Below are 17,262 nucleotides of genomic sequence, written 5' to 3'. Positions count from 1 at the left end.
TAAAAGTTGTGATATATACTTCCAGATAATTTTTATTTAGGGAATGGAGGTACACATATGCATACGTGTGGGTGCAGACGGATAAAAACTATACACATGGAACTATACTAGAGGTCAGCAAAGTATAGCCCATGGGCCAAATCAGTCTCACTGTGTGTTACCTATGTAGCCCATGAGCTAAGAATGGAAAATGGGATTTATACGTTTACATTTTGGAGAAAGAAGGGAATTAAAAAAAAGAAGAGTAGCATTTCATTATACATGAAAAGCATTTCATGACACATAAGATTCAAATTTCAGTGCCCATCAATGAAGTTTTATTGGGACACAGCCATCTTCCTTTATCTAAGTAAGTCTGTGGCTGCTTCTACACTATCAAGACAGAGTTGAGTAGTAACAGACATAGTATGACCCTGCAAAGCACTGAATATTTGTATCAGGCCTTCTATAGAAAAGTTTTACAGACTCTTGGATTATACCATACATGATACTCTAATATTTGTCTCTAAACATTATGTCATTTTCAACATTCCAGATTTCCTTAATTTCTTTAAATGGCTGCAAAATAAAAATGCACCTGAAATTATCAAAGCTTTCCCCTGATGCAAATATCATATCCTTCACCAAATTGCTCTCAAAATAGTGGTATTAATTTATTTCCCTCCTAACAGAATGTGAAAATGACCTCCATTTTGGTGGCCTGGGTACCAGCATTTCAAGAAATTTCATACCTGTCTCACCTGAATACAAGTTCTTCCCCCAACTTCTTAGTAGCCACCCAGCATTGATGCTGAGTTCTGAGCTAAGCCACTCCTTTGGGCTACCTGGGTCCAATCAACTTTAGAGGGACCCACTTTGCATTCTTTTCAATTGTCTTATCTTCTTAGCTTGGACCTATCACATGGAAACATTTGTTCTTTTTAAGTGTTGGAAAAGTGGAAAGGTAGCTACCTCCTGTACTTGTCCCCCTGCACTGGATACTGTTGTGGGCCATCAGATCCCTCCCCATTCCATGTTGAGACTGGGGAATTGCCTTCAGTAGAACAAAGCCACCTTGCCTAAAGTCATGTCCCCTCTTCAGAGACAAACACATCCAATAACTGGTCAATGTAGTTGTATAAAAGCCCATTCACTTCAACTTAAGGTAGTGCAATTAAAAAGTATCACCCCAACTCCAGAGCTCCTTACACAACCCACTAAGTCTCGCTGAATTTAATCACAGTGAGATTTCTCTTGCCCAACTCGCTCATTGCACAGAGATGCATTCCTGAGAACACTACCACACAAATTGTCTCCAATCAAATCTGCATTTTAGAGTCTGTTTCTCGGGGAAACTGACCTAAAACACTCCTCTATAACTCTTCCCAAAGGAAGACAGATGTGATATTTGATATGACTCCTGAGTTTAGGAGAATGCAGTGAGTACACATAGCTCAGCCCCTCCCACCGTCTCATTTTCTGGGCCAACATCCATGCAGACAGGTGCATGCCCTTCCTGCCACTGTCCTTTGCAGGGCAATCACCCAGCTTCATGCCACAGACTATGCTTTTCAAAGCAAATCCGAGCAGCTACCAGTCTCTTTTCAGAGTAATGAGGCTTAAAACTATGTGACAATGAAGAGGTAGGTCTAAGGGAATCTTCTCTGAAGTCTACTTTTCCTAGGATTCTACCTCCCAGAATCTAAACTTTGGTGAGGATACTAGAAGTCCAATTGTGGAAATAAACCTAATTGAGGATCTCCAATTTGTCAATAATTATATCAATGATGTGATCTTTATCGGCTTTATTCCTTTGCCTTTGTTTTCAAAACTATGGGACAGATATGAATCATGAGCATTATCCTAAACCACACTGAAAAGAATAGCACCATGTACTTCCAATAGGTAAATCTTCATTTCTCATTAGTAACTATTAACAGTCTGACTTAACAGTCTTACTTAATAATCTAATTTACCTACATTTACAGAGACGCTACTGCAGCAACTCCTTAGATCTGGGGAAGGTTTTAGTTTAAATCTAGGTTGAACATTTTAGACTTAAAAAGCAGTTTTCAAATAGGAAAACTAAGCCTTGTTTCCTCATTATTAATGAATATGGGAACTACCAACTAAAATTTAGTTTAAGAATTAAAAGCAACAACACAAATAAAGTGCCTCTGACAAGACCTTATAAAGTAGGTATTCAATAAATGTTAATTCACAACCCAGTAAGTACTAAGAACTATTATATATTATACCCAAATGGGTCTGCTGTAGGTTTTTCAGAAAAAAATAAAAATACTCTCTCCTTCACTTCCAAAAGATAGCATGACTTTTCATCCCAAGGAGACTGTTTCAAGTCAAAATTCTGAACAATGAGTAGGTGAATAAAGCTCATACCAAAAATAAGCAAAAGTGGGTAACAGGTGACAGAGAATTAGAAACAGAGCAACAGGCAATCACGTCCATTTTCCCCTTTATGTTATGGAATGCACAGAGAGGATGGTATATAGCCTGAATGTTTGTGACCCTCCCAAAGTTCATATGTTACATCCTAACCCCCAAGTGATGGTATGAGGAGGCGGACATTTTTAGGGAAGTGATTATGTCATGAAGGCAGAGCCTTCTTTAATGGGATTAGTGTCCTTATAAATGAGATCTCGGAGAATTCCCTTGTCTCTTCTACCGTGTGAGGACACACTGAGAAGATAGTGTCTATGAACCAGGATACAGGCCCTCACCAGACACTGAATAAGTTGACACCTTGATCTCAGACTTATCAGCCTTCAGAACTATGAGAAATAAATGTTTGCTGTTTGAGCCACCCAGTATATGGTATTCTGTTACAGCAGCCCAGACTTACTAAGATTCTATGCCTTTGAAGAGCACTGTTAGCTTTGGCCACACAGTATCCCAGAAATGAGATAGAGAAGAGCCTCCACAGACTGGCTGACCGTGATGGCAGTTACCAGACTGGGACTCTAATCAGACCTCGCCCCATGCATCAAGTCACTTAAGAGCTGCCTTCATTCTGTTAGTATGTGGCAAAGAAAGAAAGTATGTGGTGATTAGCCCCACCATATTCTCTTCTCCTAGAGAGAGAGAGTCAAGTCTCCTGATACTTTTTTAGAAAAGCAACTTGAGGGGTGCCTGGGTGGCTCAGGTGGTTAACTGTCTGACTCTTGGTTTCAGTTCAGGTCATGATCCCAGGGTTGTGGGATCAGATTGAGCTCTGCATGGGGCTCCATGCTCAGCGCAGGGCCTACTTAAGATTCTCATTCTCTCTCTCTCTCTCTCTCTCTCTCTCTCTCCGTCTCCCTCTCTCCCTGTCTCTCTCAGGGTGCCTCAGTAGGTTAAGCATCCCACTTTGGCTCAGGTTATGATCTTACCACTGGTGAGTTTGAGCCCTGCATCAGACTCTGTACTGACAGTCCAGCACGGAGCCTGGAGCCTGCTTCCGATTCTGTGTCTCCCTCTCTCTCTGCCCCTCCCCCGCTCATGCTCATCTGTCTCTTCAAAAGTAAATAAACATTAAAAAAATTAAACAAAAAAAGATTCTTTCTCTCTCCCTCTGCCCCCTTCCCCACTTGCACACACTCTCTCTTTCTCTACAATAAAAAAAAGAAAAGAAAAGCAGCTTGAACCCAGGGACTTAATAAGAAGCTGAACTGGGTGTGTTTAAGCAATGACCAACACTTGAAAGCTCACCAGAGAGAACCACTTAACCAAGATAAGAATGTTCACTTATGTCAGAGTGAATGCAACTTGATGGTAAGCATTTATTACTCTGGGGACTTCTCTACTGGGAACCAGCATTCAGGTGAAAGATCTTGCACATTAAGAATAGAAGAAAAACTAGAAAAACTAAGAAAAGAGTGAGTTCCTTTAAATGTCTGGACAGTCTAGGACAAGCACCTGGCACTGGAGGTGGAGGTGGGTGACTCTGGGATGTAAACTCTGGGGATGCAATCAATGACTTGGTTTGTATTTTTAGCCTCTGATACCTGTGATTATTGTGAACTCAGAACTATTAATACTATTAATATGAGTCATCTGGTCTAAAAACTAAGACCAAACTTCACACACTTCCTTAAGAACTAGTGAATTCCAGAGAGGAGCTAAATGTTCCTTAGCAATTTTATTGAAATCTGTTGAATATAAACTTTATAGCAGTCTTTTAAGTCCCGTGTTATTTAAAACAGAGAGAGAGAGAAAGAGAGGGAGGAGGAAGAGGAGAAGGCAAAGGAAGGAAGGGAAATCCATTCCTTTAAAATATGTTCCCTAACTCTTTTCAAAAGACCATGATTATATTCCATGGGTTATAATCCAGAAGGCAGTTTGTTCTACAAATCATAAGGCCTGACAAAAAGGACAGAAGGAAAAGTCACCAAAGCACACTCTCTCTGAATTCTATTAGGCATTCCACATGGTATGGAGCACAGAGACAGGGGAGACTTACAGAATGTGCTCAACTCTTTGTAAACATAGGGTATGAGAGATTCCAGTTCAAAGGAAGATCACTAGTTTAAGAAATGGGAGAAAAGTTCGGAGACCTCTCTCAGGCCAGTCATACTGGTTCCTGCAGGAGTGGCGAGATTACTGCAAAGTAGTTAGCTCCATAAACATATCGGCAAAGCTTAACATTACACAGAAGAGAAAAATACTGCACAGCATTCACAAAACATCCTCCATATTTTTATACTTGTTTCCTTGCTTTCCCTTCTTTTTTTTAGACAGGAAGAGATTCTCCAGCTCACCTGTTTCAAACCCCACACTTGGCACTAAGTCCATGGTTCCATGAAAGGCTCCGGCCCACGCTGAGGTAGCAGTGGTGACTGTAGTCGGGTCTGTCTTTGTGATGTCACACTGGGGAGCAGGAATCCTGGCTGCACGCACTGATGGCATCAGCAGGGGCCCATAGGACGGATCCAGGGCAGAGCCAGCAGAAGGGTGGTGGTGGTGGTGGTGGTGGTGGCGGTGGTGCATGTGGGCGTGGGGGTGGTGGTGCCGCATGTACACATCATGCATGTGGCTGTAGGATGGGCTCACCTGAGATGCCAAAGGATAGTGCCAGGACTCGGATGCGGGCGGGGGAGGGGCTGGGCCAGTCTGATGCAGGCCGTGTCCTGGCCAGGGGCTGGGGTCGGCCGCAGTAAAGGTGCCAGGGGGTGCAGTGACCTGGAAGTCAGGATGAACACCCCCCAAGCAGGGTGCAGGTGGGGGCTGGTAAGAGCTGGTCCAAAAGGAAGTCGGGAAACTATTCCGCTGGCTTGAGAGAGCTGAGCTGTCTGAGAAGACAGAAAAATTATTTACATAAGATTCAGTTCTAGGATAGACTTGCCTCTACTTGTCCAACATTTTACAGGCAGGCTAATTACCATGCACTCTTTTCTCCACACACAGAGGTAAATTGATACCAGGTAAGCCTCTGAGCTCCCATACCAAGTCAGTGCACACGGTTCAAGGTGCTGAATGAGTGCCCCCCACCCCTTGTTTGCTTAGCTTATGCAGTCACAGCCTATGCTGAAGTTTGCAAGTATGAGATTTGAAAGCTTCATTTCCTACTGGGCAGATCGCTGCCACCAGGACTGAGCAGAGGTTGCAGGTACATGTGTCGCAGGTAAAGAAAGCTTATGCCACAGGTGTGATTCAGGTGGTTGGAAATGATGATGTTTACCAAACTTCTTACAAATGCAAATATAATTTTCACTCGAACTGAACATTTTAAGGCTGAAAGTAATAAATGGAAGATCACACTTAATTATGCTCACCAACACTCATCTTCCTTCAAGAAGATAACAGTTGCTAATATTTAATGACAGTGACCAAAAGCCCAATCCTAGTCCAGGGCTTTTCATGGATGATCTTATTGGAGCCTCACTCCAACCCTATGAGTTACTGTTATTATCCCCATTTTAGAGATATGGAAATTGAGGCAGGGAAGAAGCCTAAGACTTCACAGCTAGCAAGTAGGAGACTGGGCTTTGAAGACAGGTAGCCTGCCCCAGTGGCTGGCACTCTTCATAACTGTGCCACAAGAGGGCACAATTGCAACCATAACATAAACATCTAGAATTTGGTCATCATTCTGTGGAAATCATGATTGGAGGAGATTCAAGCAGGGACAATAGATTTGAGGAAGGGTTTGGGGGCGGGGGGGGGGGGGAATATAAAAAAATAGCACTTAGAGATAAATAAAGAGGGAAAACCCTCCCCAACTGTTGCCTTCAGTTAAATTTCTCCAATCAATCATCCTAACTTATTTATAGATGACCTACTATGTACCAAATAGAGGTCAGGGATGAGCAAAGAGACATCATTCTTAATCACAATCGAGCAGGGGACATATAAATAAATAAACACATGCAATGTGTGACCTGGTAGGGCTCTCATAAGGGGAAGCACAGAGAGAGGGCACAGAAGCAGCCTAAGAAAAGATCAATTGGAAAGGTGGGGAGGGCTAGCTTTGTGAAAAGGTAGGGAAGAGTGGTTTAGGCAAAAAAGTACATGAAAAGAAGGCCAAAAATTGCACAGACCCGAACACACACACACACACACACACACACACACACGCACACACACACACACACAAAATAGCATATGGGGAACAAGAATTCTGTGGGTAGAAGGTGGCAAAAAAATTAGACTAAAAAGTCAGACTGGGTCCAAGAAAGACCCAGATGGGTATGGCCTTGCAAGCTACGTAATGAATGTGGGTGCTGTCCTGAGAAGGTGCCAGTGAGTTTTGGAGGGTTTTAATCTAGGGAATGATACAGTCAGATCTGTGACTGTAAACATCCCTACCTCCAGCCATAGCCTGCTCTGTACTGTGTGGTGTAAAAGAGCAAACACCAGACAGGGAGTCTAGAGAGCTCAGCCAGAGAGCTAGCACCTAGCAATTACGTTATCTGATTTTATGACCTCACATGGATCTGTTGATCTCTCTGTGGCTGACTTTCTTCCATATGAGGTATTTGAATGAAAATGCCAAATATCTTCTGGCTCTATACTTCTATCATTCTGTGAAGTGGCCTACGATGTCTATCTATAGATGAAGATAAGGTTGCCTAGCACATTAGTCATGCATGTGTAATACTATTTTCATACAGGGTTCTAGAGAAAAGAGCCTGGCTAGATCTTTTCATTGAATGAAGAATATCCTGAGAAGTACTCTGAAATAAAAGTACTCACAACTCTGACATAGCCATGTTCTCACTTCATAAATGTCCAGGACATAATTTCCTTACCTCAGAGGAAAGCTTCTGTAACTTGAACCAACCATAGTATATGTAACTTGAACATAATTAGGGTATCAACATGGTGTTCAAATGTTTCCTTTCCCTAACTCCCCTAAGGACAGTGCCACTAGCATTGCAAACGTCGCTTCTCTGTCCATCAGCCCTACAGCAGGGCTATCATCATTCACCCCATCCATTCTATGGACAGACAGCTATTCGGTATCTCGCATTCAAGTCTGTCCCCACAGAATCTCCAAGGATCTCAAAGCCCTTGGGGAAATAAAACAAATAATCATATTCTCCTAACGGGAAAGGACGGAAGCACACATTGTTCTTCGAGTCTTCAAATAGTCCAGGAGAACTTTTAATTGAATGACTTTGTTTTGTCACTATCACATCTATCAGAAAATAGCACTTAAAGTCAAACCTGCTGGCATCGGAGCAAATATATTTTATTTCAGAACTGTCTTCCTTTGACATATGAAGAGTGGGTGCTAATGACCAACAAAGAAAGTTGTGTAAGCTGTGAGAAGAAAATTCAATTTGCCTTAAATGATGGCCATTTGTAGAATATTCTGTCAACACCCACAGTGCTAGCTGTCAATGTTTAAAATTAAAACCCATACAAAAAGTGTATAGAGGCTCCTTATATTATACAGTGCAGCTTTGCCACCTCAGGGTGCCACTTTTCTGCCACTTTGCTGTCATAGACTCAATCTTTGGTAGCAAACCCTTCATTCTGCTCATAACTTTCATCTCCTGGTGGGGCCACAAACCCATTATGAAAATTGCTAAATCCAACCCAGAGGTGTGTGTCAGAGAAACTGAGTTCCCTAATGAAAATCCCCCGTTAAAATATCAAAACTATGTCATTTTCCTGCATGCTTTTCTTTTATTTCCTTTCATTTATATACATTTGGACCCAATTTTATAGATGTTTAAGCATTTTGCATATGCATGCACAAATGTGGACAATGAACAAATTCCTTACCCAAAATACTACCCTATTTATGAATTATTGTATTATAATTAGTGAGCACATTATCAATGAAAGTGGAAACTTATTTTTAAAAACGTGCTCTAAACGTGCTGAACAAAGCTTTAAAATACCTCAGGGAAAAATAAAATTAGAAGCAACTTAATATTTTCCTAGTCCTGCTATGTCTCCTGAGATTAATATAAAGTTTGCAGAGATCTATGCAGCCTTTTTCAAAGACAATGTTGCATTTTACAAGTAAATGAAACAATATTGAAGAGAAAATATGTTTATGGACAAGTCTACACTTCAAAACCACTATTTGGTATCTTGTTAAAAAATAATCTTAATACAAACAGATGATATGCTTTGTTTCATGCCTGGGAATCAATGTGCTTATTTCATATGTATGTAAATTTTTTTCATTACATGACTCTTTGCCTAAGAGTACTTAATCACAGCCACATTTGTTTGATGAAAAAACATATGAAAAACTTGTGCACAAACTATTCCCATGCCATATTACTTTTCAGGTTAGTAAAGGCAGTTCACAATTGTCAAATGTTAACACTCCATGGTGATGTTGGGCTTAATGTTACTCAGTATTTGGATGATGTTAACACTGACATTCTGGCACATAAAACAATCTGAATATACTTTGGTTCAATTTGCATTTGGAATTTAAAAATATCACACACACACACACACACACACACACACACACACACCTTATTTCTAAATGATAAAAATGACAAAATTGATATGCTGTCTGATACAACCCACCCAAGGCATACCCAGTAATCTCACTGTGTGAATTATACAGAAATATATCTTAAGGACACAGAAGAGTTAGCATGGAACATGAAGTTGTTCTTTCAATTTCATAATAGCCAGGATATCTTTTGTATTAACTGTAAATATTTCTGAAAAAAAAAATCTAAGGGCAAACAACTTAAGCCAGAGAAAATTCAACATTCAATTTCAACCTTTAACATTTTACTACTTAATTAAAAAAAAATAAAAACTATATTAAAAGGAAAACGGGACAGTAAAATGTTGTAAAACCTCTATCTTAAGTCATCTTAAAAGTCTCCAGAAAACACATTCTTAGAGTAGTGATTCAAAACATTAATGTTAAAAGGTAACATTTACCTTTTTATTAACTTCAGTGAAAAAAAAATGCCACTCAATTCTTAACCCAAAGTGTCCTTGCTGTAATTTAATTCCCATCCTCTTATTCTGCTTCCCATGAAAACAAAGTGTTGGGTCAGAGGTGAAAGGCTACATTTTCCAATGTTTTCTGTCACTCAGGAATTAGTCATTTCCATCATGTCCAAAGATTGTCCTCTACTTTGCTCTAGAGTCGCTCAAAATGGACATTGTGACTCTACAATGAGTTTCAAGGAGGCAGGATGATGAAGTCAGACCACTCTTTCCTTCCATGTGTTTGTCCGAAACTTGCCATCAGCAATAACCTCCAGTGCCTCCTGGAGGTGGAGCCCAGCTGTCTTTTCTAGTCTCACCCAGCTTAAGAGACCCACCCTCTTTCCCATACTCCTCTTTTGTTATTTTAGGCTAGTACTCATTCTGAGAGGTCTTTCCTATGAGAATGAGTTGCTCTAAGCAGACACTATGTAAATCAATTAGCAATAAATATTTACTTTGCAACAACAACAACAACAAAATATCAAGTTCTCACCATGTAGCATGGTTTTTAAGTTAATGACATATTTTGCTAAGCGTCAACTACTACTCGGCTTTCCTACATAGACACACACACACACACACACACACACACACACACACACACACACACTTTCTGTAATAACACTTGGGCACTGAGATCAATACACAGACATATTTGAAGCCAGTGTTTCTATTTAGATGGGGATAACAGGGCCATTAGATTCATTAGGTTTTCTCAACTGAGAAGCCCTATTAGTAAGAATGTATACTGGGATAAGAGGTCATCGATGTGATGTTGTGTCAAATAGAGTACAAATATTTCCTATCAATTGTTTGCCTAAAAGCTGCAAAACACCTAAAGAGGACTTTCCTAACTCCATCAGGACACACACTCAAAGTATGACCATTATTCCATTATTAGCTGACACTCTATCCTTGTCTAAAGATTTACTGCGGAAATATATTCTGCAACCAAACATAACTCAGTTTTAAATTCCTTCGTAGCACTATACCACTTGTGTAGCACTGTAAAAACTTCATGCCATAAATTAGACCCGTTAATTTAGTACAGCTGGCTAGTGCTCCTGCATAAACTATCACTGCTATGGCCATCAACATTGTCAATAGTGTTGAGTAGCTACTTTGTCCAAGACACTGTGTTTTTGCCAGAAATTCAAAGAATATTTCTGGGTAAAAACCCAAGGTTGGTTTTCTATATGCCAAATGAGTGGAAACTTACTTAAGGAAGAGAGAAAAAGCATCATTGTTTAGCACCTTGCATAAAGCCGTGTGTCACAAATCATTCATATGCATTATCATAGAATCCTTACAATAACCCAAGGAAACATATATCAATAAACACATACTGTAATTTAAATTGAGTTCAGAGCAATGTTAACTAATTAATCCAAGATCATGTTGCCATCAGACATTGTGAGGCCCACACTAGAACCCCAAAACAAGGAGAATCCAATGACCGCAGTATCCAAACCTGTGTCTTTGGCAATTAACACAAAATTACTGGTAACTCTCTTCACTAAACATGGGAATCTCAATTTATTACACCTCTCTTAAAGATATTATTTTCTAAATCTTTATTTATATTTTTGTGGATCTCCTTTAAATCACATCCAAGTTATTTCCGTTTATTAAAAATCGACTAATTCACAACTAAACAACTATGGAAAAGTTGTACCACAAATGGAAAGTAAAAAATACACTTGAAATCACAAAAGCTTGCAGAGACAAGATTTTAGCAATCATTTCATTCATCCCCCTTATTTTACACACAAGGAAACTATAACCAAATATTTCATACTCAATGCTAATAAATTCTACATTGACAACTTTTTTATTTTCTAATCTGGGATAAATGGTATGAACTTGATTCATCTAATTCAGTCATAATCATTCAATTTATATTTATTCTTTATTTTCCAGGTAGAAATGCATTATGTTGAGGGAAAATGAGGTGAGAAAACTAGATACGATATACCTAGTCTTAGTGGGAGAGGAAGAGATGGAAATTAAAGTATCGGCTGCATTTGCCTGCACTACCCTGATACACTAAACTGACACACAAAGCCCTAAAAATTCTAGTCTCTGCCTGTCACTCTGCTTCTCATTCCACTCATGGCAGCACTATTGCTTCTCATCGGACACTCTAAGCTCAGTCCTTCCATAGGGCTTTTGTACCGGCTGTTCCCGCTGCTTCAAATAACTTCCCCATAGATATTCACATGATGAAGACCACTCTTATCACATGTAATGGTCTCAGAGACAGCATCTATTGTCACCCTAAGTAAATCCACACCTAGCATTTCATTCTATACTTCGCACCTTTCTCTTTCACTAAAAAGCTCCATGAACACAGAGGCTTAGGCTCTCCTGTTCACTGATATATTTCCACTACATAGCAGTACCTTTAACATTTGCTGTGTATGTCAAGGAATGAAACAGGAGGCAGGTTTGAAGACCAAATATAAAATAATCCCAAGAAAATTGTAATAATAGTTGCTGAAACATTACCATTCTCTATCCTTTCTATATGGAAATTTGAAATCAGTCCAAAGATTTCTATTTAGTCACATGGATAATGGGAAAACACTGGATTATTATAGAGTTTTTGCATATATACTATACCTCACTTAAAACTATCCTGATTTTAATCCTTACTAATCACTCACATCTAACTATAATTTGGGACTCTTGTTTCTATATTCCACATTAAATGATTCCTAGGCTGTGTATACCACTACGTTTAAAAAAAAAAGAAAAAAAAGTAGGCATTGTATTTAATACTCTCCAATGACAGATTATCCTGACGTGATTTATTATTGAGATACAGACTATTTATGAAAGTCAGCCAATTTACTGAAGTTTTCCTGTTTTTACCTTCCACACATATTAAAAGTATTTACCACATGCTACCAAACAGGATATTGGTTGATTCCACAAACATCTTAGGCCTCCAAGAAGGACTCAGTTCTCAATTTTGTGGGAAATCTGTAACATTTACTAATCAAATAAAGCAATTATGCTTCCCGAATCATTTCTATCGAGGTCTACCATTTATTGAATGTGCATTCCACCTTCCTCTCTACAGTCACTACGATCTTAGTGTTCTTCATATGTACTAAAAGGAAGAAAGGAGGAAGGAAGGAAGGCAAGCCGGCAAATAGGTCAGGCCTGGCAATTTCATCCAGCACAACCTCCCTACAGTGGAGCAGAACCATTCCTCTGATGCTGACAGGAAATGACCATGTAGCACCTGCCCTCTTCCCTGCCCTCTACCACAGGTGGCCAGCCTTTCCTCACCATAGGATCACTTGGGGCACTTGTTAAGATGTGATTCCCAGAGTCTCCCTCTGAAGACTCTGATTTAATAGGTCTGAGTTAGGGGCCTGCAATCTTTGTTTTTAACAGCACTAGATTAAGGATTTTCAAACTTGAGCCTGTCTTAGAATCACCAGGAGGGCTGGCTAAAACACAGTTTGTTCTGATTCAGTAGGTCTGAGATTCTCAGGTGCGGCCCGAAAATCCTGCATTTCTAACAAGCTCCCATGTGATGCTCATGTTCCTGGTACAGGAAACCACACTTTGAGAATGATTTTACTAGAGGTTTCTTATAACCAGGTGAGTTCAAAAGAAACATCCATAACGCATTTCTCTACAACTAGCATTAAATGATGCGTAATTTTCCCCTCATCTTGTCATTGCCCAATTAGATGTCATCCAATGATCTTCTGTGAGCCAGTAATCAGTTCAAACACACCTCTGTGACCTCTACAGAGAAGGAAATAGAGAAGAGGATGCCCCATGTACTGCTTTACCTTGACCAAGGCAAGAACCACAGCCTAAACCATGTAGACACAGTCAATAATGTCTGGGCGGTAAACTGAAAGAGTTCATACCACAACAAAGCAGGACAGAGAAAACTATCAAGAAAACACTGAAGGCTTTTAAAGTTTGTACTCCTGGGTCAGACTCAGATTTCTGCTATGTCACCACGTAGCACCTAGTGGAATGAGCAAGAGCTAATTTCTAAAAGCTGATCCAGGCACGCCTATTATTTAGAGATCCAAATTGGGCCACTGGGGCTTCAGGAATGGTGCTTCACAGCTCCGTCCTGCCACTATAAACTCAGGCTGGTTGCATCACTACTTTCCATGAGGAATTTAAGGGGTGTGACTGCATCCTTTCCGACCCTGCATTCCACATGTGACAAAACTGATCCAGCTGTTTGTCTGAAAGAAATTCCTTGCTGTCCTTAAAAATTAAAAAGCAAGTGGATATCCGTCCTCCAGGGGCAATTCTCCAGCTGGAACCTGGTACAGGCAGTTGCGAAACAGAGACAGTGCCCTGGAGAGCATCTGCTTTTGAATTCTTACCTCGCCATAGTGGGGTTAGCCCCATCTTGCTTTTTGAAATGGCAGATTCTGGATGGAGGGTGCTGGCTTGGCCCAAAGCTCTTGAGAAGTGTTCATCCACTACTGACCCAATGTCTCCCTGGAAATAAGTGAAAAGGACACAGCGAGAGTTAAGGTACTCCATCTCGGCAGGCTGGTCTTTCTCCTCCTCCTCCTCCTCCTCCTCCTCATCCTCCTCCTCCTCTTGTTTGCTGGGAAGGGTGACTTCCAGAGAGTCCTGCATCTTGCTGTATACCGCTAACTTCTTCTGGGATGGAATAAACAAAACACGGTATCAAAGACAGTTTGTAAAAAAGCATTAACTACTTAACTTTTCACTTAAAAAAATCTAAATATTAACACATGTTTGCAAACTGATTCTTCGTCTGTTTTCCTCCATTCTTTCCCCTCCCCAAACCAGTCTTCTCCTTCCCACCCTGAAAGAAAGGTCACTTATTATCAGACAGTACATTTTCACAGTGTAAAAGACAGGTTTGGTTTTTTGGTTTTGTTTTATGTTTTTGTTTTTTGGTTTTGGTTTTGTTTTTTGGTAATCTAAATATATCAAAAGGAGAATGACTTTTAAAAAGTGACAGATTCCTTCCAGTTTCTGATCCATTTTTTTTTTTATTTTAAAGTTTTAAATGTACATCAACATTATAGTTTGGGACAGGGAGGAATGGGGGCTAAGAGGGGGTGCCTGTGGGAGGAGTGGGGAAGAAAAGAACTTTCCATAAATGAAATAAACTAAAATAAAAACAGGAATGTAGCATCTTATGAAAGGATTTGGCAGATGTGCCAAACTCATTTCTCAAAAATCAAACTAAAATGACAACATAAGTCTGTGTGAAGATCCATTTTTCATGGAACATATTTTGCAGATGTCCCACTTGCCACCATTATCATGGAGGGGGGAAAAAAGATAATATTATGGCTTACTGAAAATAATACAATATGCTACCAATGACTGGGGTGGCTTTCAAATAAAAATGAGAATTTTTTGATGATTTTAAAATATTTTTAAAACATATGATCATAGCTATAATAATAGTTAATACATATTATGCCAGGCACTCTTATAAAACTTTGAATTTATTACATCACTTAATTTTTATAATTCTGTATCATGGTTACTACCACTATCCATATTTTAAAGATGAAGGAACAAAGGCACAGAGAATTGAGGTAACTTGCTAAAGGTCACAGAGCATGAGAATGGTAGAGCCTGAATGTACAATAAAAACACGCAGGTATATTTATGCGTGTTGTAGAAAGGCAGGGGAGGCGTATTTGGTGTGGGGGGGGAAAATCACCAACATGATATGTTATTGTTTTCTGGTTAGTAAGTTTTGTATTTGTTAGTCCTGCTTTTCAATATTTCCAAATATGTTTTCCACTGAAAACACATTTGTATTTGTTAGTCCTGCTTTTCAATATTCCAAATATGTTTTCCACTGAGCACATATTATTTTTATAAGCAGCAACTTCATTGTGAATCATATATAAGAAAACACTGCTAAAGATTATAAAATTTATTACCCTAATCATTGTATACCTCTAAAATCTGATTCTTTGTTATACCATTTTTATTTCAGAAAAAAAAATATATGCTGGACAATAAATGTGAGTAGAAAAAAAAATCATTCTAGAATACTCAGTAAGCACACAGTTTTGCAAATGTTATCATAACACATAACCTAGACTCATGTTTCTAATGTAATTACTAGCTTCAAAAACCTATAGCCCCAAATTATAAATGCATCATTCAATAAATTGAACCCTTTCCCCGAGCAATGAATATGCTGTTCTTGTGTGAAGTGGGCCCTGAAATGTATATTATGAGCTGTTGGTTATTATTTAGGAGCTGTTATTTATAAATATATGTATTACTTTTTATTTAAAATCTGTGTCAATAGGCTTATCGCTGGTTGATGAATAAATAATTCAGTCCTGTGAGTGAATATGCCTTGCTGATGAATAGGCGATTGTAATGACTGTGTGGTGATATTTCTTCCAATCTGTTTTGCACAGGTTTGAACATGTTTAAACTTAACTTCAATAGTAAAAACACCACAGTAACAAAGGTTATGTATAAAATAAGGGGATTGAACTAAATGGCCTTGAAAGTTACTCCTGACTTTAAATTCCATTATAAAATAAACAAATATTACACTTTATTAGTCAAATCACAGTGCTATGTCTCTGTGTGCATGTGTATTTATCTGAAGTTATACCATTAAAGCATACACAGACCCTCTCTGCTGAGTACTCCAGCATATTAAGAAGCACTGTTTTTATAAAGGAAAGGAGTTTAAAACTCATCTAGAGAGTGACTTCACTGTCCACTGGTGTTCATTATTATCTATGGAACTGGTTTTTTATTCCTGCCAATGTCCAGTTCAGCATCAGTGTGTGAGAGTAAGGTTTTTCATCTAATTGTTTCATTTGTTTAAATTTACATTTATTCTTTAAGTGAAAGAGCCCTGAGCTGGGCTAATGATCCAAAGAAAGGCAGTGTTTTATTCTATCCCAAGGAGCAAATATTTCTTAGAAGAAATAAAATTAATTAGAGCATTATATATATGTAAAAGATTGTCAAGTGCAAATCCTGATAGAAAGGTAGCATATTATTATAACCAATAATAGCAATAATAAAATGTCTTAATTTATTAATTGACGGCAGTGGAATTTAATCTATAGATATTTAGTGTATTTAAGACTATCCAATTTTCTAAATGTTACATAATTTCATGTTATTCTTTTTTGACCAATTGTTGAATGGTTGTATACAATGAATTAACTTGAAATTTACATATGAAAAATTTAATATGGAATGGGGAAAATGTGAACAAAATCTGCCACTGGATCAAAATACCTTTCATTAGCTTATTTTCTAAAAATCATTTCTCTGTTTATGGATGCATATATCCCCTATCATTAATATTTCATACACATGTAACACATGGCTGTATTTACACATGTGCATTTATATAAATACACACTTATATATTATTCCTCTTAATAGGCAAACACCTGTGATTTTATAAAAATATATGTAGAGACTCTACTTAAATACAATTTTTTGGAATGAATTTAAAATACACTTTTTGTTTTTCTCTCCCAGCTCTTTAAGACAGGTTTTCTATGAAGTAGAAATAAATTCAAGTAAGTAAATTAAAAAAAAAAAAAAACACATCAAAAACATAAAATGGAAAGGGGGCCTATGATCCAGTTCCCAACAGGCAGGACATAAATCACATCTATCATTCTCGCTTTTCAGATAAAGTTGAGTCAACTTTCACAAATATAGTGAACCAACTTAAATATTTACATTTACCACACAAACACTCTCTCTCTCTCTCTTTTAGCTTCACCATCAATACCACTAAATATTAAAGAATTCTAAAGTATCCAAATGACCTGAAAACTTCCTAAAATGATAACACTGAATTTGCATACTTTTTAAATATTTATT

At 38.6% G+C, this 17,262-nt stretch overlaps 1 protein-coding gene across 6 annotated transcripts in view; it reads right to left on the bottom strand.

The window, feature by feature from the left end:
• The window catches only part of VGLL3 (vestigial like family member 3), a 147,979-nt gene that overhangs the window by 20,518 nt on the left and 110,199 nt on the right, over positions 1 to 17,262 (bottom strand). For 4 of the 6 annotated variants that reach the window (XR_015240365.1, XM_086675691.1, XM_025913501.2 and 1 more), the window contains 2 exons: positions 13,770 to 14,055; positions 4,737 to 5,267 (listed from right to left, as the gene is read on the bottom strand). Coding sequence is in view for 5 of the 6 variants with exons in the window: in XM_086675691.1 (XP_086531817.1) it covers positions 4,737 to 5,267; positions 13,770 to 14,055 (817 nt within the window). In the remaining variant the exon portion in view is untranslated. The remainder of the gene's footprint in view (positions 1 to 4,736; positions 5,268 to 13,769; positions 14,056 to 17,262) is intronic. The other 2 variants (XM_086675690.1, XM_086675694.1) reach the window with 2 other exon arrangements.

This window comes from Puma concolor, chromosome C2, assembly GCF_028749965.1.
Source record: "Puma concolor isolate L17-30 chromosome C2, mPumCon1.1.hap2, whole genome shotgun sequence".
NCBI lineage: Eukaryota > Metazoa > Chordata > Mammalia > Carnivora > Felidae > Puma > Puma concolor.
Note: the sequence above shows the minus strand (reverse complement) of the source record. Positions and strands in the feature narration are given on the sequence as shown.